This window comes from Leopardus geoffroyi, chromosome C1, assembly GCF_018350155.1.
Source record: "Leopardus geoffroyi isolate Oge1 chromosome C1, O.geoffroyi_Oge1_pat1.0, whole genome shotgun sequence".
NCBI classification, from domain to species: Eukaryota; Metazoa; Chordata; class Mammalia; order Carnivora; family Felidae; genus Leopardus; species Leopardus geoffroyi.
The window spans coordinates 103,006,270-103,031,914 of NC_059328.1; the positions used below are offsets into that span (position 1 = coordinate 103,006,270).

Here is a 25,645-nt window from a genome sequence, read left to right on the forward strand (position 1 = left end):
TTTAGGACTGTATATTAGTTCAGCTCCATTCATGTATTTACTGAACCTCTGTGGATAAAGCACTTGCTAGTTTCACTGGGGCTTCTAAGGATGATAATATACAATGCCCAACTTAGAGATGTCTGGTCCCTACAAAGCCTCAGTTGTTGTAGGTGAGATCATCGGCAGCAGACATAGGCTCAACCCCGTGGAAGGAAGTCCTGCCTGGAGTGGGTGGTCTCTTCTCCCACTTGAGTCCAAAGAAGCACCCATCCCACTCTGGCCCTGACCTCCTACCCCCCGAGGGCTAGGGCGTGTGCCACTGAGGTTGAGGGTATATGTGGGAAATTCAGATCCTCTGTAACACCTTCTGTCTCTTCCCGAGCAGGTGAATCCCTGGTGAAGCAGGACAGCAAGCAGGTGCAGGTGGACCTCCAGGATCTGGGCTATGAGACATGTGGCCGAAGTGAGAATGAGGCCGAGCGGGAGGAGAGCACCAGTCCTGGTAGGAGCATGAGGGCGGGGCTTACCTGTCCCCCCACATCTGGGAGATGTTGGCTTGTCCCGCCCCTGATGGGCTGGGGTTGGGGGTGGTATTGAGGACTGAAGGGGACACAGGACCAGAGAGGGACAGGAGAGTGGCAGAGAACTCTTGCCCCAAATGAGGCTGAGCATGAGTTTGAATTTCTATAATTAGTTTTCAACATACTGCCATTAATTAAAAGGAAAAAAAAAGTTCCATCCAACAGATTATTAGAAAAAGCTTACTTTTTAATGAAAAGACAAGATGAGCTGTTGGGGACGTGCTAACCCTAAGTTTAAAAAATTGTCCACAATAAAAGGGCTTTGACTGTAGGGACACCCACCAAACAGAAATCACGAAGAGAAGAAAAATGCTCAGTACAACAGAAGGTGACCAGACCTGACCTGCAGGGCCGTTGGGTGGGTAAGAAATACGATGTTTGAATGCTAGGAGAGTGCAGGGCCGAATAAAGTTCTGCTTCAACTTTTGCTCTAGTAATGATTAGCCCAGCCACAGAACAGTTTTCAGCTACTGCAGGATGTGCAGCTCTTCTCAGGAAGATATCTTTGTCTTTTCTCAGAGTGCGAGGAGCACCTGATGGGCTCACCGCTGGCCAGCCCCCCTGGGAAAAAGCCCTTGGAGAGCCATCGAGGGAAGCAGGAGTTCCAGGCGTGTGGAAAGTCAGAAGACATCTCTGTCCTCCATAAGGACATCAGAGACCTGAAGACCCAGCTGCAGAACGCCAACAAGATCATTCAGAACCTCAAGAGCCGGGTGCGGTCCCTCTCAGTGACAAGCGATTATTCATCTAGTCTGGAGAGACCTCGAAAGCTGAAGGCTGTTGGCGCCCTCGAGGGATCCTCCCCTCATAGTGTCACTGACGAGGATGAGGGGTGGCTGTCCGATGGCACTGGGGCTTTCTACCCCCCAGGGCTTCAGGCTAAAAAGGATCTGGAGAGTCTGATCCAGAGAGTGTCCCAGCTAGAGGCCCAGCTCCCGAAAACTGGAGCAGAAGGGAAGCTGGCCGAGGAGCTGAGGTCAGCCTCGTGGCCTGGGTAAGGAGGGCACTCTTTGGACCCTTGTTTAACTGATGCTGGCTAAGTTTGTGTTTGAGGCTGGGTAGCCCGGGCGGGTGGAAGAGAGAACCAGTCGGGGCAATCAGCAGAGCACCTGTTAACAGGCTAGGCCTAGATCTGAAGAAAGGACAGGTGGGCCCTGCTGGGAGACAGCAGCTCTCCGGCATTTCATCTCAGGAACCTGTTAGTAAGGTGACAGGATATGTGGTGTAGTAGTAAGACCGGCATCAGACTGCCTGGGTTCGAATCCTAGCTCTGGCACTTTCTAGCCATACCACTTACTTGGACTTTCTGGGCCTACTTCTTTTTCTTTTCTTAAAAAAAAATTTTTTTTTAGTGGTTATTTATTATTGAGAGACAGAGAGACAGAGCACAAGCATGGGAGGGGCTGAGAAACAGGGAGACACAGAATCTGAAGCAGGCTCCAGGCTCTGAGCTGTCAGCACACAGTCTGGGCTTACTTCTTTACCTATTAAATGAGGATAGTAAGAGAACCTATCTCAAAGCCTGGTTGTTAGGTTTAAAAGAATTAGTGCAGGGGTGCCTGGGTGGCTCAGTCAGTTGGGCCTCCGACTCTTGGTTTCGGCTCAGGGCATGATTTCACAGTTCGTGAGTTCAAGCTCCATGTTGAGCTCTGCACTGGCGGCTCAGAGCCTGCTTGAGAGAGATTCTGTCTCTCCCTCTGTCTGCCCCTTCCCCACTTGTACACAAACATACACACACACACTCTCTCAAAAATAAGTGAGTAAACATTTGTAAAACGAAAAGAATTAGTAGAAGCACTTATAATTACATAACACATACTAAGTCCTCAATACTATTTACCAGAACTATTATTGGTATTGGTACTTTGTGTTGAAAACACTGGGTAGACTTCCATCTCGGTATCTGTCCTTGTTATCTGCACTGAGTATCAAACCACTTAAAAAGCTTGGTGGCCTCAAACAATAGTTTATGTGGATTGGGCTCAGCAGGGTGGTTTTCACTGGGGGCGTCTCTCATGCAGTTGCCATCAGATGGCGGCTGGGGCTGGAGTCATCTGAAAGTCCTGAGTGGGCTGGGCGTGGCTTCTTCAATCACACATCTAGTGATGCGGTGCTCCTTGGCTTCTCTCTTTCTCCATGTGGCTTCTTGTCTTCTGGGGTCTTTCTTCCTGGTGGTGGCCTCTCATAGTATGGTGGTCTCAGGGTAGTTGCCCTTCTGCATGGCAGCTGGCTTCCAACAGACCAGAAGTGGTCGTTGCCAGGACAGTTAAGAGCTAGACTTGGCACCATATCACTTCCACTATAGTATCTTGGTCATAGTGGTCACACAGCTTGCCCACATTTAAGGAGGTGGAGAAGAGCCTCTACCTGCTAATGAAAGAAGAGGCAAAGGCATGTTGCCAGACACTGTGTGGAACCGGAACTTGTGTAATGGCCATCTATAGATGGTCTTTGCAACAGAAGGCATGAAAGATTCCACCAAGACTTAGGACTAAGTCATTCTAATCACTGAATTTATTTTTTAGTATTTATTGGGTATCTACTTAGTGTTTATTGAGTATCAACTGTGAGTCTACACTCTACTAGTCCTGGAAGGAGTATAAACTTTGGCACTGTATTGACCTTAGAACTTAGGATCTGTTTGGACATATGACTAATATGTATAAAACAGTGTCAGAACAATGGCATACTAAGTTGTTGTAGTCATTTGTCAGAGCAGGATATACTCTTAAATACCATCTTTGGTTTATGTGCCAGAATTCAGCTTGTGGGAGCTCCTTAGAGATATTCTCACAGAAATCTCTACAGAGGCCCCAGGATTTAATATTCACTCTTTTTCATTCTTTTTCCTCTTCTCTCCTGCATTAGGAAATATGATTCCCTGATTCAGGATCAGGCCCGAGAACTATCCTACCTACGCCAGAAGATAAGAGAAGGGAGAGGTATCTGTTATCTTCTCACCCAGCATGCAAAAGATACGGTAAAATCTTTTGAGGACCTTCTTAGGAGCAATGACATTGACTACTACCTGGGGCAGAGCTTCAGGGAGCAACTTGCCCAAGGAAGCCAGCTGACAGAGAGGCTTACCAGCAAACTCAGCACCAGTAAGTTGGCCACAGGGCTTTGGCACATTCTCAGTCACTCCCACAGCCTTTTAACCCACGTCCTGCTTCCACTTCCTTTCCTGGGGCCATTACAGGATCAGAACTCGTTGGTGGGGGGGCATTGAGGTGGAACACAACTCAATGGGTTGGAGAGGCCATGATTGCAACTGCAGAAACTTGAGCACTGGTGGCAAGTGACCTTTAGGGAAGTAGGCTGTGTCCACCCAGTGTTAAGAGATCAGAGGACCTCATCATACTGAAAAGAGCCTGACCTGAGAATTGCAAGACCCACGCTGTGGCCCAGATGCTGCCATTAACTTGCTTTGGGCAATGGCTTAGCCTTTCAGTGTCTCTGTTTCTTTGTTTATTGCATGGTATCATACATGAGTATAATTCAAATATAGATAAAGCACCTTGCCCTTTGGACATGGTCTAGGCACCAAATGTCATAGTGCAAAGGCTGGGGATATTGGTTATTATTGGAGCCCTTTACTTCAAAAAAATTTCCTGAGAGCACCCAAGGGAATATAGCAGGATCAGTCTTGGGGGCCAATCATCCACATGCTGGTGGCAGGTACAGAGGTGGGACAGGGATGTCTGTCATCTCCTCAGAGCAAGAGTGGGTTCTACATGAATGCTATGATGGGACACAGAGCATACATCTGGGAATCCATCTATGGCAGGCTTGGAAGTTAGAATGTTCCAGAGAGAAGCTGGGCAAGTGCCTTTTAAACTTCTCTGCATTGATTTAGGGCAGAGGAAGTCACGATGCTGATACCAGGTCGGGGAGGTCTGCCTGGTGAGCTCAGGAGAGCCTACAGGTCTCCCCTCTGAGGGCACAATCTGAAGCCTCTCCGAGCAATCCTCCTAAGCATCCTGGACATGCACAGAGGAGTCACCATTCTGTACCCACAGAGGCTCCTCCTGTAATGGGGGAAGTGGGGCCTGTTTAATTTCTTACCATTTCTTTCTGAATTTGGCTTGCAGAAGATCATAAAAGTGAGAAAGATCAAGCTGGACTCGAACCGCTGGCTCTCAGGTAATTTGAAATAGGATCTGGTGAAGGAATCAGGAACAAGGTCCAGGGTGAGTGCAGCTTCACAAATCAGGGGGTGGGAAATGCTGATTGTAATGACTTCATTCATTCATGAAACATCTTACTGTTGTGCTTAGCCTAAGTCTTTACTCTCTTTTGATATAATTCTGTTGATTTCCATTTGCATCTTTATTCTCCAGACCCAGAGTCGGTCTGACCCAAAAGTAAACTAACCAGGTTTCAGGGGCCCTTAGCACTCCGAAGCCCCTCCCTGGCTCTCCTCCTGTGTGTTTAAAGACGAGATGTGCAGTGCTGAGTTGGCTTACCCCCAGTTGAGTTGACAGCTAGCTTAATAACCGCCCAATCTCTTCAGGGGGAAAAAAAAAAGAATCAAAGAATCCATTCATAGGGGAAAGGCCTAGATGTTGCAGATCCCTGCGAGGCTACAGTGCCTTAGGAACCAGTTTTCAACAAGTCACTGCATATAGTCTTAAAATGTATGGTAAAATATGGACTCAAAATCCATTGTAGCCACTAGTTCAGTCCCCTTTGTGTCAGAAGTGTGCTTGGAGACCACATAGTGCTTTTCAAGGTATGTGTGGTGAAGAACAAAGTGTTTTATTTTTGTTTTCACACACATGCGCTGTACCCTCAACCAACGAGATGATTCCACTTATACTGCTCTTGGTTGCCAATGGCAATGCTTACCTCCAATTTCTGTGTTTCTCTTCTTGGAGACTGGTAACCAACAGGTGTCAGCCCACAGCTCTGCTGGGGCCACATTTGGAGCAGCAGTGCCTTAGAGGGGTGGCCGAGTGTCTGCCAGTCCCCAGAGTATCACGCGGCCAGTGCAGTGGGTGGCTGTTATTCCTCCACCTCCTCACCCCACCTATTCTCTGCTCCTAATCAGAGATGGGTTGTTTCAATGGTTCTTTGCAGGAATGGTTCCCTTGACTTCTGTGGCTTTCCCATGTGCCTTCATCAGGACTAGCTGGTCCGGTGACCTGGGCTTCACCTCTTGTTGCTTCACCCCACAGGCTCAGCAGGGAGCTGCAGGAGAAGGAGAAGGTGATTGAAGTCCTGCAGGCCAAGTTGGATGCCCGGTCCCTCACGCCCTGCAGCAGCCATGCCTTGTCAGACCCCCAGCGCTCTCCCAGCAGCTCCTCCTTCCTGTCTGATGAGCTGGAGGCCTGCTCTGACATGGACATAGCCAGCGAGTACACACATTACGAAGAGAAGAAGGCTCCGCCCAGTCACTCAGGTAGCCTCCACTTTCTGAGTGGTACCGCTTTTACCTAGTCTGAGAGGAGACGTCCATAACCAGGCCTTATAAATCCACCTTGGTGTGTATCGGGCTGAACATGGCTGTGGGACCAAGCGCCAAGCATAGGCCCCAGTGGCTCAGGATCTTTGCTCTGCTCATGACTCTGGAGTTGTCACTGGGTCTCCACTGGATGTGCATGCTGGTGGACCCAAGGTGAACCACAGTGGGAAGAGGGAGAGGATCCTGGCAGACTTTTCTTCCCCACTGTCTCCTGAGCATGGGCTGTCTGACTGACCTCCCTCTTAAAGTGGGATATCTCATCCCTCCTGCAGTGATCTTGCTAGCTGCATTTCCTGAACGGTACCCCCTGAGTATCTGTCAGTGTTCACAGATGCTGTCGGGCCTGCCTGGTATTTTGGGAGGCGCCACTTTCATGGTCTGGGCCCCACTTTCACCTCTAAGGCAGCCTGCCTCACTAAGGCAGCTGTCTGCAAGCAAGAAAATGAACGCTGCACACAGGGCTTGTGCTTGGTGCTTTCCCAGAAAGCAAGGCTCTGCCCTGGTACCCCTGGTTAAATATAAGGCCAGATTCCCGTTCTTTGTGGACCACCAAACATTTTCTTTCATTCATGGGTTTTGTAGATTCCATCCACCATTCAAGTCATTCTGCTGTACTGTCTTCTAAACCATCAGCAACCAGTGCACCTCAGGGGGTTAAGGCCGAACCCAGCAGCAACCCCATCAGCTTGCCAGCTCCCCAGAACCCCCCCCAGGAGGCCAGCCAGGCCCATCCAGGTATGCGACAGCCAACATGGCAGGAGCTTTGTCTCCTCTCCCTCAGCTGCCTCTTTGACTCTTTGTCAGGGACCAGTGTGTCCACTGTAAGGGGCTGGTATGCATCAAATCCTAGACGAAACCAAGGGACCATCCTAGTTCGCTAATTGTGTCTGAGTTTTGTCTTAAATATTTTAGAAAAATCAGAGATCTACAACAGACTTTGACCTGTGTACCCATTTTGACCAGCAGTTGGCCAATCACTTTAAAGCTAAGCATTTTCATTTCTTTCCTTCACTTCGCCCTGGGGAGCAAAGAGGCCAAGTGTTTCTCCCAGGATTACAGTAGCCAGAGCACAGAAAGAAATTCACAGCTATTGCTTGCCTATAAGCAATACCCATTTTATCTGCACTGTGGGCCTCAACAGCTGCTTAGGATGCTTCAGCGTCCTCAGCCAAGAGTCTTTTCACGTCACGTGACCATCTGTGGATTTAGCCCTTGCTGTGTACATGATGCATATCCTGGAACCAGTTCGAGGGGTACATTTCATTTACCTGCCCCAGCCTACTTGCCAGGGGTGTGCTGTTCATTTACAGCTTCACACCAGTGATGGCCGGGAAGGGCAAAGCTTGTCCTCGCCTCCTCCCTCCTGCCACGACTGGCTGGTTTGTGTAAGGTGCCCCCAGAGAGCACAGTGCTTCCTTCTACTGCCCCATCTCTCCCGAGAACAAGTCAGCCAAAAGCTTAAGAAAAGGATGTGTCTGACTCTGAGCCTGGGCTCCCAAGTTTCTCAGGCAGAATAGGCAGCAGCTGGCCCAGGAAATCAATGGAGAAAAGCTGTCTGCCTAGCACCATGGACATCTGTGTAAATGCTTTGGGGTCAAGCAGAACAGAAGGCCAGGGGTTTCAAAATCAGAATGCCTCCCTGAAGGATGCCTGGCCTCTGTCACTTGGCAACGGGGTTGTCTTTGCAGTGTCACCCTGATAGTATGTCAGCACCCTCGGGCAAGGGATGTGATTTAGAATATAATCATCTTCCACGGGAGACATTCTCCACAGGTCAGTCTTGGTTGGTTTCTACTCCCTCCGTGGGCTACCTGCCATATAACTGTTTTTAGGAAAGAGGAGACAGAGTCAAACAGCAGAACATCCCAGGGTTCCTAAAGACCTGTCTGTAGCTGGGCTGTATAATGGTCATCTGTGAAGATGTTTTTAAATGCAAATTTCTAAGCCAGACTCCCAAAGTTTATGACTTAGTAGATCAGGGCCTGAAGAATCTGCATGCATTAAGAACTTAAGTGGTATGAACACGCAGACAGACATGCAAGCTATTGTGCCTAAGTCACTTCAGCAGGACCTTTATTTTTCATTTGGTGAATGAACACGTTGATTTGAGATTCTGAGGTTTGTTTCTGCTAGAGTCTTGAATTACATGCATTAGGAAGGCACATTCCCCACAGTGCGGGCACACTCCTGCCCTCCTTGGGGTGAGCCCTCATGCTTTCAGAAGAGTTTGAGGTATAGGGAGAGTCTTGTCACAGGGGCAAGGGCCGGCAGGGACGCTTGAGAGCATGGAGGCCTGGCTATGCTGACCTGTCCATGCCTCGGATGGCTGGGATGGGCTCTCGTAGCTGCCGGGGCTACAGTGGCACCACCTTGCCTTCTGTAGCCAGTAGTTTCTAAGAGGGCATAGGATATGTATGCAGGATACCGCTGGCAGGGGAGAAGGCAGAGGGGTCAGCCAGGCCTGCCTCTTGGGTAGCAATGCTCGCCCTTCACCAGCCCGCACCACGTTGAATGATAGCCGTCCCCCAAGGAGACATCTGGTCAGGGCACAGTCTCATCTTCTCAATCTTTCACCCATTCCTTTCTCTTTCTTTCTAATGACGTGTCTCCTTTCTCCCCAACTTTCTAGGCCTTCATTTTCCCTCCATACCCTCGCTGGCTAGCCTTCCCCAGGCACCACTGCCCTCAGCTCCACCCAGCTTCCTGCCCTTCAGCTCCACTGGCCCTCCCCTCCTTGGCTGCTGTGAGACACCCGTGGTCTCCTTGGCACAGGCTCAGCAGGAACTGCAGATGCTGCAGAAACAGTTGGGAGAAAGTGAGCACTTCCTGCTGCATTTGTGTGCTTGGCAACTGCAGCCTCGCCCTGTGTGGCTCTGCATGGCTTTGGCTTCGAGAGTGGAGTCTTAGAAAACAGCATAGGGATGGGCTTCACCAGCGGATGGCTGAGGGACGGCTCTGCCTGCTTGTTTTGGAGATGTGTTTACTGTTATCTTTCTGGTGCGTGTGTCTCATTGGTTCCTCAGGCCCTAGACCTGGTCCTGTCCCCCTGCTGACAGTGTGGGGCCCCACCAAGTATGCTGGAGCCTGGTGATGTGTTTATTGTCGGGGCACGAGAGACAGCTTGTGTGCCGTGCCTACACAAGACACAGCAGCCATGAAGAAGATGGCCACTTTAAGGGGGACCCTTTCCATGCCTATTATATTCTCCTGCTGTGAAATGCTTTTAATCAAGTTCAGATCCTGACACCATCAGGTTGAGGGCAAAAAAGGTAGTAATGGAGGGATTCAGAAGAGGTGACAAAGCCCATCTTCCTATTGCACAAGGTTCATTTCTTCCCCTGGACAGGTGACAGGTGGGCGGCCAGAACCCGAAGCACAGGCTGTGACATCTGATTGTGAATTCTGCTCTCTGACTCCCAGAGATAAATTGATCTTATCAGTTAGAGACTGTGTATAGTATCTTTTTGGAAAGACTTTGATACATGTATGGGCTGGATGCCGCATCACAAAAAATTTTGTGTGCGATCACTTATAGCTTAAAAAAATAAGAAAAACCTTCATGTGAGGAATTTGCCTTCTAGTAATGCTTTTAAAAAAAAACTAGAAATGGGGCGCCTGGGTGGCGCAGTCGGTTAAGCGTCCGACTTCAGCCAGGTCACGATCTCGCGGTCCGTGAGTTCGAGCCCCGCGTCAGGCTCTGGGCTGATGGCTCGGAGCCTGGAGCCTGTTTCCAATTCTGTGTCTCCCTCTCTCTCTGCCCCTCCCCCGTTCATGCTCTGTCTCTCTCTGTCCCAAAAATAAATAAACGTTGAAAAAAAATTAATAAATAAAAATAAAAAAACTAGAAATCACACTGAAGTTTCCTTAAAACCACATTATGTGCCTGTAAAAAAACAAACAAACAAAACATCTCAGGTGAGCCAGACATTGATGGTAAGGGTCACCACGCACAGCGTCCAGTGACCTAAGACCACAGCCAAGAATACATATATCTGAACCCCCAAATGTCGTTTACACTTGCTTATTTCTTTTGTCAACCCTGAAAATGAATTCACTGTCTACTGTGTTTGATTCCCAGAACCAACTAGATAAGATCATTTTTAGGAGGGTTCGTACATCTCCCTTTATACAGCCAGTGAAGTCTCAAAGATTGCCCCCTGCTTATTACAGCTTTGCACAGGTGTAGCACTCTAGGCTTACCCAGCAACATGCGCCTGGGCTTTCTTGAGCTTACCTGAGCCCCACATGACTTGTGCGATAGGAAGAACCAGAGCAGGGAACTAGGTGAAGCTCGGGGAAGTCAAGGTGCTTATTTAAGGTTACTCATAAGTGGTTGAGATGGACTTGAGTCCTTGTCTTCTGCTCCTAGTCCCATATTTCCAGTATAACTTCTCTGCCTATGATGGTTTTAAAGCTTATTTATTTGTTCTGATAGAGACAGGGTGGGGCAGAGAGAGGAGAGAGAGAATCCCAAGCAGGCTCCGCACTGTCAACGCAGAGCCCGACACAGAGCTCGAACCCACAAACCGTGAGATCACGACCTGAGCTGAAGTCAAGAGTCAGAAGCTTAACCAACTGAGCCACCCAGGCGCCCCATAGGATGGTTTTGTTACCGTCCCACTCAGAGCATGTGGCTGAGCTAAACTTAAATTCTCGAAGCCCCTTGTGGCCATCTTTTCTTTTTCTCTTCAGAGATCCATGGAAAGTTCTGATGTCTCTGACCTAGAACTTGTTATTTTAGCAGTTCTGAAACCAACAATTGATGAATAACAAACTTGTCTCATGTCAAAGTGGCAAGAGTGTTCCCAGGCTTACTTTTCTTTTCCTTTGCCTTTCCATATTTGTCAGTTTGTCTTTGTCCAAAAGGAAAGATAGGAGACATCTGTGCATGAAAAAGGGTCTGCTGTTACAGGTTGAAGTCATGTCTCATCTGAACCATTGACCAGAGTTTGGTGAGGAAGCTTCCCCACCAGCTTTGGTGAGGAAGACTGTAGTCCTTTCTTTTTCGTCCTGATGCACAGTCCTCTCTGATGGACCACAACTTACCAGTGTTCCTTGTTTGCCTTAAACCGAGCTTCCATGTGGACAGTGGTGCATGGCGGCTTCGCAGGTCACTGTGGGGCAAAAATCTCCTTGTGCTAGAACCTGTCTGGTGTCTTTGCATGGTTTAGGGCATGTGCTCTGTGTTGTGTGGCCAGAGGAAACTGAAACATGAGAATACTGATCACTGGTACTCATAGACTTGGAACCTTCCATGACCTTGGTTAAAAAGAAGCTGTCAACAACCCCTGATTTCCCCTTTTGCCTTGTGTTGGGCTGGGGCAGAAAGGGGGTGAAAGAGGTAGGAAACCACATCTTTACTGAATCCCAAGTAAGATTTAGATGCTGATATGTTCATCCCCCTCTTTAACTCCCAGTGATCCTCAGGAACATGTGGTATTTTGCAAATCGGGGAAGGAGAGACCCCTGATAGTACTTCTCAAACTTTGCTGCCCATTAGAATCACCTGCGATGATTTTATTTTATTTATTTATTTTTTTAATTTTTTTTTAACGTTTATTATTTTTGAGACAGAGAGAGACAGAGCATGAACGGGGGAGGGTCACAGAGAGAGGGAGACACAGAATCTGAAACAGGCTCCGGGCTCTGAGCTGTCAGCACAGAGCCCGATGCGGGGCTCGAATCCACGGACCGTGAGATCATGACCTGAGCCGAAGTCGGACGCTTAACCAACTGAGCCACCCAGGCGCCCCTCACCTGCGATGATTTTAAAACATCCAGTGCCCAGGCTGTACCAGTTAAGGCAAAAATCTCCGGGAGGTCTAGGCCTCAGGATATATTTGTTTACATTTCCCAGGTGACTCTAGTGTGTAGCCAAATTTCAGAACCAGTTACAAATGGAGATAAAAATTGACAAGTGCCAGTTGCATTAACCCCTCAGCTGAGTTTGGCTTGGTTGGAGGGAAAGAGGTTGGTTCCTCTTTGCTTGGGTGGAGCTACCTTCTTACTCTGCTGCCCATGCTGATAAACCCTGAAAGAAAGCAGCCTTCTGGACATGAATACCCTAAAACTACAGCCCTACCCACCTCTCTCTGTCTCTCCCACAGGCTGGGCTTCCTTTTACATAAAAGCAGAGATGATTAGGTGCAGGGGCAGGCCCATGATTTCGTATGATCTAGGAAAGCATCAGCCTATGAAATGCAAGGTCCTACATCCCCCCGTGGATGCTAGCATTGAGCACACCCATGAGCAGGAATGTGCCATATGCCCTGACTTTGGGACTGAGTTCTGCTGGAACTTCCCTGGACTCCATCATGAGGAATTACAGTAGAAGCCAGGAGTGGGGCCCCTGGACTTTTCCTTTGTGTACACTGGTGACTTTCGGATACTTTATCCATCCTCTCTGCCTCTTGGTGTCTCAGGCCAGCAAATACATGGGGTGGAAGGTATAGCCTCTAGGATATGGTCTTCATCTGACTGGTATTCTGCAACAGACTGGGATCTCCGACATCACACATGTCCCCTTTAGTGCCCATTCTTAACAATCCCACACTTCCTTGCTAGTACTGCCCTTCCCATACTCTGTTCCTCACTCATGTTTCTTTCTGCCCAGGCATCAGCACCGTCCATCCTGCTTCCCCAGCTGTGCTGCCGAGCAACCATGTAGAGGCCAGCTCCTCCCACTACCTCAACCCTGCCCAGCCCCACTCCCCTCTGAGAGGCAGTACAGAACTGGGCAGAATCCTGTCCCCTGGCTACCTTGGCAGCGGCAGCCAGTGGGATGTGATGAGGCCTCAGAAAGGGAGCGTGGCAGGCGACCTGTCCTCAGGCTCATCTGTGTGCCAGCTGAACTCCAAACCCACAGGTAAACACAAAGCTGAGCAGGTCGGCCTATGAAATGAACTCTCATTTAGAGTCTACCGCTCTCTTACCTGGGCCAGGGGCATTTTTTATTTCTCCTCTAGTCCCTGGCTCACAGAGTTGGGAGGAAATGAAAGGGCCCTCTCAGCTCAGCCCCACATTAGGTGAGCTCAAGCCCCGCTCTGGGCTCTGTACTCTCTCTCCCTCTCTCTCTTCCTCTCTCTCCTCCTCTCTCTGCACCTTGTGGGATTCTCTCTTTCTGCCCCTCAGTCACCTGCACATTCTCTAAATAAATAAGTGAATGAATGAATGAATGGATTTTTTTAAAGGTCTCAGTGCTGAACCTTTCTTTCTTTTTTTTTTTTTTGTGTGTGTGTGTGTATTTATTTTTGAGAGAGACAGAGTGCAAGCTGGGGAGGGGCAGAGAGAGAGGGAGACACACAATCCGAAGCAGGCTCTAGGCTCTGAGCTGTTAGCACAGAGCCTGATGCGGGGCTTGAACTCACAAACTGCGAGATCATGACCTGAGTTGAAGTCGGGCATTTAACCGACTGTGCCACCCAGGTGCCTCTCTTTCTTTCTTTTTTTAATGTTCATTCATTTTTGAGAGAGAGAGAGAGCGTGAGCAGGGGAGGGGCAGAGAGAGAGGAAGACACAGAATCTGAGGCAGGCTGCAGGCTCCGAGCTGCCAGCACAGTGCCCCATGCAGGGCTTGAACCCACGAACCATGAGATCATGACCTGAGCCCAAGTCGGTCGCTTAACCAACTGAGCCACCCAGATGCCCCAGTGTTGGGCCTTCCTAAGTGCATCCCTTCAGCCTCTGTGCCATGCCAGGGACTGGGACAGTCAGGGACACACTTGTGCTATCACGTTCAGGTCATTAACCACACAGGATGAGTTTGTATCCATGTACTTTTACCTAAGGCTTTCTCTCTAAGGCTGGAAGAAGGGCTCAATGCCTTGTTAAAGGATGTTCAGTCAAGAATCAGGAAAAGGAATGGTCTCAGGGTGGAGTGAGGCCCTCCCTATCACATTCAGGAGAGAAACTCACACTCAGGAGGTCACCACACTTTTCTTGATGCTTCCATTTTTTTTTTTAATATTTATTTATTTTGAGAGACAGAGAGCAAGCAGGGGAGGGGCAGGGACTGAGGGAGACAGAATCCCAAGCAGGCTCTGTGCTGACAGCCCCGCCCCCCTGCAACGTGGGGCTTGAACTCATGACCATGAGATCACGACCTGAGCCGATATCAAGAGTCAGATGCTAAACTGACTGAGCCACCCAGGTGCCCCTTCAGCTGGTTTTCTAAACCATGTGGAACTCCCTTATACTTACCAGTTACACTGATCACTTGATCACTTGATCACCTGAAACTTCCTCACACTTACCCCCGTGTGGAGGAGGCCCATGGGGCATGCTTAGGGCCACACTGTCCTGGGTATGAAAGCCAGTTTCCTGTTTAAGCAAAGTCACTGTGCTCCTGAGTGCCCCTGCGAGAGAGAATGCAGTTGGCGGAAGGATGGGGCTGTTCAGGGATCCTGCAGAGAGGCCCCTGGCCAAGCCCCTCCCCGACCTGGGTGCCACTAGTGACCAACGTTCTCCATCTCCCACTTCTTTCCTGTCCTGGCGGGACGGCTGCAGGGGCTGACCTGCTTGAGGAACATCTTGGTGAGATCCGGAACCTGCGCCAGCGCCTAGAAGAGTCCATCTGCATCAACGACCGCCTGCGGGAGCAGTTGGAGCACAGGCTTAGCTGTGTGGCCCGCGGGAACGGTAGGGGAGGCCCCGGGCCCAGCCGCCCAGCTCTGGTCACAATTGGAGAGCTTCCGAAGGGAGGGCCCTGAGGCTGAGCCTCACACTTTCAAAGCACCGTGCTGGGCTTCAACTCCACTTGTTCTTTCCAAATGGTCCAGCAAGGCAGGTGGGCCAGATACTATTATCCTCCCTTTGTAGATAGACCCGAGCTAAGAGAGAACTTTCCTCATGGCAGCACTAACAAATTGTGTCCACAGAGTGTCCTACTTTTTCTCGTCCCATCCTTAATCTGCTCCCAGAACTGCCTGCTGACCTCTCTGTGTCTTGTCTCTGCCAGTGGTAGAGCCAAGTCAGTGGGGGATGCCCCCAGACACTTAGCATGGTGGCCTTTCTCCCCACAGTTTCCTCCCAGGCTCTTGTCACTTGGAGGCCGTTCCTTCCACACACCCTTGTCCTGCCCACAGCACAGCAGCAGCCATTTAGGGGCAAGAGCTTCCTGAACACCCGCAGCCAGGTCACGTGGTGACTGAAAGGAGGCACACCGAAACCAGGCATTTGGCCCATCAGACGTTGGGTCCAGGCCTCGAGTCCCCAGGCATTCCTGCTGGGTTGGGACAGTATTTCTGGAGATACAGAACGGGTAACTTCTGAACGCATCTGTTACCCAAGTGTGTAACTTGTCTGCTTATACTTTCCGGGACAGGATCCACCTCTAATTTCTACAGTCCCAGCCTGGAACCCACACCTCAGCTCTACAACGAAAACAGAGTCCTTAAGGAAGAAAACCGGAGCCTTCAGGCTCAGCTGAGTCATGTTTCCAGAGGTAGGTGGTAAAAGCCACCAACCGTGCTCATTCCCGCGTCCCTTTCCTCCCTGGCCATACCAATCACCAATTGGAGAAGCCAAGAGAAGAAGGTAGACATCACTGCTAATCAGATCCACCAACCCAAAGTCCCATGGCTATTCTCAGTCTAGGAAGGGCTACTTCCTGAGAGATCCCAGCCGTGGGCCCTCACACTCCTAGGCTCCAGAGACACATAGAGCTCTCACAGAGCTCTCGGATCTCTACCACCTCTGTGCAACCCATAAATACTCAGATAGTCAATCAGTAGTTATGAAATGGATACCAGTTAGGCCTGTTCTACCTGTCCAGACCTTACTGCAGCCCTGGGTGTCCCTCCCGGTACTGATCTGCCATGCTATCTCCTCACCACCTCCCCTCACGCACACACTCAGGGTTTCTCTCTGGTTAGTAATCCTCAGGACTCAGTGTCTGGAAGCACCAGCAAAATGTTGTTCAGAGCTTTCCCAACACTATTCAGTGGGCATCCAAGGGGGTCATTTCCTCTGTAACTTGGCGGGGAGGTGGAGCTGACCTTAGTCTTAATTGGCTTGATCAAACCAATATGTTATTGACAACAAATTATGTTTATTTGCAAATATTTATTTAATAGCCATACAAGACTACTCGTTTCAGAAAGGATTAAGCCCAGAATGAAAGAATGCTTGTAGAACGGGAAGACACATCAAGTGATATTTCTAAATTTGCCTCTTCAGAGCGGGAAGATGTGAGGGGAAAGGTCATAGATGGGGCAGGAACAAGACTTCACAGATAAGAGAGGAGGCACGACTACCAAGCCACCTTCACATGCTGGGACAGGCTAGCACAGACCTCACAGCGGGGAAGACGCTAAGATGTGAGCAAGTATAGTCTGCCAGGCCTGGGGACGTCCCCCAAGAGGACTGACAGAACCTGCAGCCTGATGCTGAGTCTGTGCCAACAGTCCCTGAGAAATCCTGCAGATCAGAGAGATACCACAAGCCCAGAAGAGACCAGATGTCCCCATTTTCAAATTGATGAATATAACAGATTCTAAAAACCATAGACAAGGAATCTTGATGCTGATCTTAGGCAAAATTCAAGAATGGGTTACAGTGCGGAGGGCATGGGAACTTAGGAAAGAGCGTTAGAAACAGGAGCATTTTGTCTAAGAACAAGGGAGACCTTATGGAATGAGAAGATCAAGGGCATTGCAGGGCGAGGGCTCCACGTTCCCCAGGGTGCGTGGATGTGGTGAGCCGATGCCCTCTGCCTCCCGGGGCAGCTGCGGCACACGCTGGCCTCCCTGTTGCCTGGGTGCTGCGTGTAGGGATAGATGAACTTGGGCTCGCCTTCCCGCTGACTTCTGGCCCCATGGTGTACAGAGCGCTCCCAGGAGACGGAGTGCCTGAGGGAGGCCCTGCTGTCCTCTCGGTCCCGGCTTCAAGAGCTGGAGGTGGAGCTGGAGCACCAAAAGGGGGAACGGCAGCAGCTTTTGGAAGACTTAAAAGAGAAGCAGCAGGAGATCTTGCATTTCCAGGAGGAACGACTCTCCCTCCAAGAGAAAGACTCCAGGTAAGAGGGAGCCCAGTGATACAGAAGGTGGCCCCATTTTCCAATGTAGAAGAAAGGATATTGGCAAGACAGGCACTGGTGCCTTTTGGAACCCTCAGTTTCCCCTCTGCTCTTCCTGATTTATGGGTGACCCTGAGCAGAGGGAAGGACTTCTCTGGGAATGCCTTTTTCACTCCAAAGTTGGGAGAGTAAAACCCTGTTTTAGAAGGCTCATCAGCATATCAGATCCTGGAGAAAGAATGTTCTCATCCTTCCAGTTAGTTGAAGGGTATTAGTTTCACCATAATGTAGGAAGCATCTGCACTAGCCATCATGCTGGGGGCCCCATAACTGCCCGTCACCGTGGAAAGAGCACCAGTGGGGGGCAGTGACAATACCCAGCTTGTGTGTCTGCTCCTCACCAATGGGACTTCAAGCAAAGCTACTTCACCTCTCAGAGCCTCTGTTTCCACATCTGTAAAGTGAACTGATGGTCTTCATGACACTGGGGTTGATATCTAGGGCTAAAACACTCTGATGCAGAGGCTGGCTGGCAGCTCAGTGGGCCCTCTCGCCTCTCCCCTGTAGGCTGCAGCACAAGCTGGCCCTCTTGCAGCAACAGTGTGAAGAGAAACAGCAGCTCTCTCAGTCCCTCCAGTCAGAGCTACAGATCTACGAGGCACTTTATGGAAACTCCAAGAAGGGGCTGAAAGGTATGTGTCCGTCTACTTCCCCAACCCCACGAGCTTCCTGCCCTTGCTCAGAACCCCAGTGAGGTCTTCACCCTGGGAGTTGCAGAGCTCTGGAAAGCTACAGGGTTCTGCCTCAGAAACTCCCAGCCAGGCCGGGGTGCCCAGTAAGAAGAGAGGGCATTTCTCATGCACAAAGTCCAGAGGTCAGTAACATGAACAAGATCCAGCAGAGACATCCTTAAAAGTAGGCCACAAGAGTCCAACTCTACCCACCTAGATGGCCAGAGAAAAATTGATCGAAGTCCAGATTATATACTGATTTTTTTTTTTTAATTCAAAGAACTGTCCTGATGGCACTATCATGTGAGGTCTTGAATAGCGTGAATAATACATACTAACCACCCATGCAGTCAGTACAGGAGGCACCCTGCTCCCACCCTGACCCATTCCCCAGGGAGAAGACTAAAAGATGCAAAAAAACATTTATAGAAATACCACTAATAGGACCTGAACTTCAAGCCTGGATTTAAATTTTAAACTGTTTTATTGAGGAATTTTGCCACCTGCTAAAATACTAATCTATTGCTTAAGAATCTTTTTCTATTTCCCCATTGCTCTTCAAATGGGACAGGGTATTCTAAACATCAAGTTAAGGGGCGCCTGGGTGGCTCAGTTGGTTAAACGTCTGACTTCGGCTCAGGTCATGATCTCCCGGTTTGTGAGTTCGAGCCCCACGTCAGGCTCTGTGCTAACAGCTCAGAGCCTGGAGACTGCTTCAAATTCTATGCCTCCCTCTCTCTGCCCCTCCCCCACTTGTGCTCTGTCTCTCTCTGAAAAATAAATTAAAAAAAAAAATTTAAACATCAAGTTAATAAATCCAACCAGGCTGGAACAGAGGACTAATGTCAATATGATGAAATCTGGAAAAGATTAAAAAAAAAAAATGAACCTGAGATTGATTAAAAATATCAGTGGTAGAAGTTCAGGATGGGGAAGCCTGGCTCTTTAGCCATTCATGAGCTTGAAGATAGGGAGTTAGGTAGAAACCCATCTAGACAAGGAACTCATAGGTCAAGGTTGCTAACAAAAGCCAACTCAACCTGAGACCACAGTATTGTACTGTGGTACTGTACTGTAAGAGTACTGTAGGAGTACATAAGAGTCAATATGGAGACACCATGTCAGAAATAGTGCTAAATTATGAGGTGCCATCTGGGAATGCAAGCTGGTGCAGCCACTCTGGAAAACAGTATGGAGGTTCCTCAAAAAACTAAAAACAGAACTACCCTACGACCCAGCAATTGCACTACTAGGCATTTATCCACGGGATACAGGTGTGCTGTTTCGAAGGGACACATGCACCCCCATGTTTATAGCAGCACTATCAACAATAGCCAAAGTATGGAAAGAGCCCAAATGTCCACCGATGGAAGGATAGATAAAGAAGATGTGGTATGTATATATACATATATACATGTATATATATACATGTATATGTATACATGTATATATGTATATATACATATATATGTATACATGTATATATGTATATATACATATATATACGTATATGTATATATACGTATATATACATACATACACAATGGAGTATTACTCGGCAATCAAAAAGAACGAAATCTTGCCACGTGCAACTATGTGGATGGAACTGGAGGGTATTATGCTAAGTGAAATTAGTCAGAGAAAGACAAAAATCATATGACTTCACTCATGAGGACTTTAAGAGACAAAACAGATGAACATAAGGGAAGGGAAACAAAAATAATATAAAAACAGGGAGGGGGGCAAAACAGAAGAGACTCATAAATACGGAGAACAAACTGAGGGTTACTGGAGGGGTTGTGGGAGGGGGCATGGGCTAAATGGGTAAGGGGCACTTAAGGAATCTACTCCTGAAATCATTGTGGCACTATATGCTAACTAATTTGGATGTAAATTTTAAAAAATAAAATTAAACATATAATAAATAAATAAATAATGGGGTGCCATCTTGTAAAAGGGACATTGACGAACCAGGGAGCACAGTGAAGACAGGGGCCACCATACCAAGGGACCAGAAATCTCAAACTGGTTGAAGAAACAAAACAATTTTAGGCCTGAAGAGATCACAAGGAGATGAAAACTGGCTTTAAATATTTGAAGAACTATCAGATGAAAAAGAGCTGATGTATTTGGTGTCCCTTCAGAGGGCTTAACAAGGGTCAAAGGGTCAAAGGCAGTGGAATTTGGACTTACATAATTATGCCTTCCTTACCCCTAGAGCCTTCCAGTGATGGAATTGCTAGTTTGTGAAGGAATAAGCTTCCCAAGAAAGGGATGATTTGTCAAGGATCCTATAGAAGCAGCTCTTGCTTTGGATGGAATGTTGGTTTTCTAAGCCTTTCAATTCTAAATTTTTTCCTGTTTAAAAAATTTCTTAAGCAATATGAAATTTTCAATATTCAGCCAAATCTGAATTTTCATCAAACCTGATTGGATTTCCTAATTTGTTGATGAGAAGGTGAACCAGCACTTGTAGACATATCAGGGGCACTGCAGGCTGAGAGAATAGCTTGTGTGCACCCATGGGAGCATCGGGTCCAACCTGCCTATGGAGAGCTTTGTATCAGGGAGTGTGAGAAGTCAGGTCAGTTGATGCGAGAGCTGCCGGTATATAGAAGACCTACAGGGTAGAGTGGAAGTTTACATCCTATGTAGCAGGTGATGGAAAATGAGGCAAGCAAAATAGGTAGGTAGTGGATGGGAACAGAACTCTTAGATGGTAGGGCTGGTGGGACACACTGGAGTCGGGAGACAGTAGAATCAGGGAAACCTACTGAACGGGTGCAGGGATTGTCTGGGCACATAACTGATGAGAGTCTGATCTAAGGTGCTGTGGGGAAGATAAAGAGGAATGGATAGATGGATGACATTTTTTAAAAAGCAGCAAAACTTTGTGAGAATTAGGATTTAGGGAAAGAAAGACAGGAAGGAGCTTCATGGAACTTCAGAGTTAGTATCTGGAAACCACTTCATCCTGACCCCATCCAGTTTCATGCCTTTTTCCCCTTTTGTGGGTGTTTTAGGAGTCATTTCAAAGCCACTACTACTAAGGCCCCATAAGTTCTTATCCTTAATTCTGCAATCCAATGAGGGCTGTGATTTGAACTCTTTCTCATTTACTCATTTGGTCATGAAATGTCTGAACTGACCAAAAGGGTATTCATAGCCTTTACTTATCCCACTCAGTGAGAATATTCACCTAGCTCATCGCAGAAATAGGAATGTGTTTGACTAAGGCCCGTGACCCACGCAACTGGGTGCGTGTGCTATATGATATATGGTATATGAATCCTACTGCCTTCCTAAACCCCAAAACGAATTCTACTTTTTGAAATATATTTGGATTCAAGGTTTCAGATAAGAGATTGTGGTGTTATAGAATATTTCTCAGCTCTCTTCATCCCCAGTATGAAGAAACAGACTATGCGTGGTAAACGGAGGTTGAAAAACACATGGAGAAGCCGAACAGTTCAGTGAATTGTGACTGAATCTCTAGTCCAGTGTTGACGCCCTATCTTGGAAGACCCTGCCTCTCTGGCCTGCAGGGCTAGAGTCACTATCGAGGTGAAAAACCAGGCTTGACCTCATCTGCCCATCAGAGGCTCTGTAGATGTACATGGGGCATGGGCCACATGAGCCTTGGGGAAATTCCAGTGCGTGGTATTCTAGCGTGTGCCAGGCCCCACAGAGGAAGAGTGGCAGCTCCCTCACAGATATGTTGCCTGGGACCCTGAGCAGAAAGGAACGTCCCAGAGTAGCGTTCTGACAAACGCTTGGAAATGCTTGGATCGGTGCCACCAGACCCCTCCTCTCTCTTCTCTCAGCTTCCACCTGGGATGCCTGTCACCAGGTCCCTATGAACAGTGACCTGAGCCGCCTGGTGGCAGAGATCCGAGCTTTGCGAGGGCAGCTGGAGCAGAGCATCCAGGTGAATAACTGTCTGCGGCTGCAGCTGGAACACCAGCTGGATGGCGGGGGGAGCACAGCCCGCCTCAGTCCTTCTGCCAACCAGGAGGACCCTGGAAACAAGCAGCCACTCTTCCAAGGTAGGAAGGAAAAGGGTACCAGGAGGCGGGCAGCTGGTGGGGCCGGTCGCCAGGATGTCTGTGGTGGAAGGGACCATCTTACCTCTTCCACGCCCCTTAGGGTCAGGGTGAAATCCGAGGTGCTTCGATCTATAGCCTTGGGTGAGGTCATGGGATTTAGGCTCACACCTGGCTCAGATTCCCAAGTTTGCCACATATAGGTTGCTTGCCTTAGGCAAAGTGTTTTAAGTCCCCAGGTACTTAAGCCTTAGTTTCCTCATCTTTAGGATGAGGATGATGGTCATATATAAATTGTATGATCATTTGGAGCATTAAATGAAATAACTTACAAGTGCCTGGCGGAGTAAGAATCAGTCAACAGATGACATCGATTCCTTGTATCTGTGGAGTGCTTTAAAATTTACCATGAGTTTTTGAACAATTTTTCAAATAATTTCATCCGAGGTAGGGGCGGCCTTACTCTCTGTATTTCACGCGGGGAAACTCCGGCATTGAGACATTAACTGGCACACTAAGGTTGGCAGGAGCGGAGGCCGACGTAGGATTCAAACCAGATGTTTTGATTTCCAGCCTCTGTCCTTCCTCCTCACTACATATACTCCGTCTTGGTATCGTTGGCCTTCCCAGATCCCTAGCCTGGTTTCCCATTCCCTAGATTTAGAGGAATTCAGGGTGTGGAAAACGTTCCTGTCCCTGAGGCAGTCCTGGCTGTGGGAAAGTGGTTGTCATCCGCCTCTCCTGTCCGCCATGTCTGCCCTACCAGATACATCTCACCAGCTGTCTCCCTCTTCTCAATGCCCTTCATACATCTCTCTTCCCCCAGCTCCAGTCTGACTGTTAATACTGCCCCTCCCCATCTGAACACATTATTTTATCTTCCTCTTCTTTCTTTCCTTGTGACACACCACTTAATTCATCATCTCCTCTCCCCTCCATGGTGTATTTTCAATTGTATTCTTATAGGAGCCATTTCTGCTCAGGATTATCTAAAGCTGAGCTTTCAAACTTTCATGCCTGCTCTTCCTGGGGCATGTTAATCCTCATTCCCCTGCCCCCCACCCTGGTCCTGCTAGATTTTCATTGATTAGACAATGACCTCATCTGTCAAATGAAGGTGACGCTTCCAAGATCACGTGTGGTGGCTGTTAATTATGTCGACCACAAGCATTGTGCACGGCCCATAGAAACAGCTCGGCTACAGTAGGTGGCTGTCTGGCTCCAGTCAGGCTGTCACGATGCTTGTAGTGTTCAGTTATATCTCCCCTTCTGCCCTCCTACTGGGCTTTCCCCTCTCACTGTGTCCCCACAACACCAGCCTGGATGCAGTGCCACTGGCTCAGCCACTGCTCCTGCTCCTCACCCACCACAGAGGCCTGAGCTGGAGAGCAGGCTCTAAGCCTGAGCAGGATTGTGCCTGTCTTCTCTGTGATATCTTCCAGTTCCTCCACCGCAGGATTGCTGCCTGGTCTCCGGGAGGGCATCTCTAACCCATCATGACTTCTGTCTCTCCTCTTCTCATCCTACTACACTGTTCCCAGCACTGATGCATCAGAATGGGGATTGGAATGCTGAGTTTAATCACCCACAACTCCACTCATTCTTTGATTCAGTATTTTTTAACACATATGCTACATATACATATGCCTAGTTATGTGTAGTTACAAGACATTGTATTAGACATTGCATACAAAGTTATATGCAAAACACAGGTTAGAAAAATGTACCTAAGAACTTTTCAAACCAGAAGTTGCTTCTCATGGAACACGCTTCCATGAAAAGAACACGTTCTTGTTCCAAACTAAGGGATTTGTTTGCTATTACTTACGATCATGGTCTGTGGGTGATGATTGTGTAAGCGGTGAGCCTCGCTGCCTTAGATCTCCACTGGCGAAGACCGGGCTGTGTGTGTGCTTGTTGAGCGGTGCGTTCCAGGGTCCCTGAGAACTGTTCTTGTCTTCACACCCTAGATCCAGTTGCTTCCCCTCCAGTCCGAGATGTTGGCATGAATTCACCAGCTCTCGTGTTCCCTAGCTCTTCTCCTGCTGCTCCTGGCTCGGAGACTGCCATCTTCAATAGGACAAATGGTAAATATGGCAGCTGAAGGATTCAGGGACTGATGATGGAAATTTTTATTAATGCAAGTAACCTTTGGTTGCTAATGGACACATTATCTGATTACAGAGATTTTTCTCCCTGGGTCCCAAGGTCTTTAGCCCTACTCATTGCACCTTCTGTGGCCACCTTTTTTTTTTTTTTTTTTTTAAATTTTTTTAATGTTTATTTTTGAGAGAGAGAGAGACAGAGTGTGAGCAGGTGAGGGGCAGAGAGAGAGGGAGACACAGAATCTGAAGCAGGCTCCAGGCTCCAAGCTGTCAGCACAGAGCCTGACGAGGGGTTGAACTCACAAACTGTGAGATCATGACCTAAGCGAAGTCAGACACTTAATCAACTGAGCCACCTAGGTGCCCCTGTGGCCACCTTTCTTGTCATAATTCTTACCCCTGTGGTTTTCCTATTGCTCTGTTGTGCCTCATTGCACTGTGATCCCTCCTCTCTTGAAAGTGCTTTCTGTGTCCAGCTTAAACGTTTTTTTATATGTCTTTTTAACCAGAAATTAAAATCTTTTTTATTAAAATCATATTTTTCCTGAATATTCATTTGTCAATGAGGATAAAATTGGCCCCATGGCAGTTTTATCATTATGAGATAATGTAAGAAAGATTATAAAAATACAGAGCCCAGAAATCTATGGACTTCACACCTTGCTTGTACTTTCCCAGAGTGCCTTTCCTGTTCTGGCCTCTTTCACACTATTTGATGACTCTTCTAGAGGGAAGTGGCCTGAGGATATGCTCCTCACTGTGGATTCTATGTTGTTGTGGTTTTGTTTTTCAGAGCCGGGTTTGGACGCTTCTCCAGTAATGAAGAACCCCGCCAAGCTAGAGGGTGAAGCTACTGATGGTTCCTTTGCCAATAAGCATGGCCGCCACGTAATTGGCCACATTGATGACTATAGTGCCCTAAGACAGCAGATTGGGGAGGGCACACTGCTGGTCAAAAAGATAGCAGCATTTGTGAGATCAGCCTGCACCTTCCCTGGCCTTGAAGCTCAGGGCACAGAGGTAATCACATTGTAGGTCTTAGGTGCTCCTCCTTCTGATCTTCGCCCCTTCTCCCATGCTGTACATGCCCCACAGCTGAGGACACATCTACTTACACCCAGCCAAGCCTTTCTTCTCCATCCCCTATTTTTGCTATAAACTCTGCTCTGACCAATGTTTCCTCTCAGAACCACAGAAATGCTTGTGCAACATTACCATCCTCATCTGTAGAGTACTTGCTGGGTGTTGGCATACATGGGGTGCTGTCCTGAGCACCCTTTGGTCGCTTGGTATCTGGTCCAGTCACGCTGGCACATGGCCATCCATGGGCAGAGTAAAATCATTTAATCAGATGGCTGGAAATTCCAGATTTGCATCCAGATGGGCCGCATGTTGTGGAAGGGGCAAGAAGCCGGGCAGCCATGGGATTTCTCCGTGCAGACTGAGCAAGGGAGGGAAGCAGGCAGGAGCCTTCTCACAGTGCCTCCTGGTTTGGGGAACAGGCACCAGCTCCTGTGCTGTCCGAGTCACGGGAGATACAGGGACATGGGGGGCAGCCCGGTCCACAGGAGGCTCCACCCCAGAGAGGGAGCCACACATCCGTGTAAATAAGTACAACAGCGGGTCTGGGCTCAGTGTCAGAAGCCGTCCTCTGAGTTGTGAGGGCATGAACACAGAAGGGGCCACTGTGCCAGGCAAGGAAAGTCACATGGTCCCAGAGGAACC

The 25,645-nt window shown here is 48.5% G+C and overlaps 1 protein-coding gene across 24 annotated transcripts in view; it reads left to right on the forward strand.

Annotated features, from left to right (window-relative positions):
• The window catches only part of LOC123598569 (phosphodiesterase 4D interacting protein), a 223,381-nt gene that overhangs the window by 193,006 nt on the left and 4,730 nt on the right, over window positions 1–25,645 (forward strand). For 14 of the 24 annotated variants that reach the window (XM_045478847.1, XM_045478851.1, XM_045478850.1 and 11 more), the window contains 15 exons: window positions 368–484; window positions 1,083–1,557; window positions 3,432–3,667; window positions 4,655–4,706; window positions 5,741–5,964; window positions 6,610–6,762; window positions 8,657–8,842; window positions 12,641–12,892; window positions 14,533–14,664; window positions 15,350–15,469; window positions 16,852–17,041; window positions 17,609–17,733; window positions 21,597–21,818; window positions 23,786–23,902; window positions 24,714–24,940. In XM_045478847.1, coding sequence (XP_045334803.1) covers window positions 368–484; window positions 1,083–1,557; window positions 3,432–3,667; window positions 4,655–4,706; window positions 5,741–5,964; window positions 6,610–6,762; window positions 8,657–8,842; window positions 12,641–12,892; window positions 14,533–14,664; window positions 15,350–15,469; window positions 16,852–17,041; window positions 17,609–17,733; window positions 21,597–21,818; window positions 23,786–23,902; window positions 24,714–24,940 — 2,828 coding nt within the window. The remainder of the gene's footprint in view (window positions 1–367; window positions 485–1,082; window positions 1,558–3,431; window positions 3,668–4,654; window positions 4,707–5,740; window positions 5,965–6,609; window positions 6,763–8,656; window positions 8,843–12,640; window positions 12,893–14,532; window positions 14,665–15,349; window positions 15,470–16,851; window positions 17,042–17,608; window positions 17,734–21,596; window positions 21,819–23,785; window positions 23,903–24,713; window positions 24,941–25,645) is intronic. The other 10 variants (XM_045478855.1, XM_045478862.1, XM_045478866.1 and 7 more) reach the window with 3 other exon arrangements.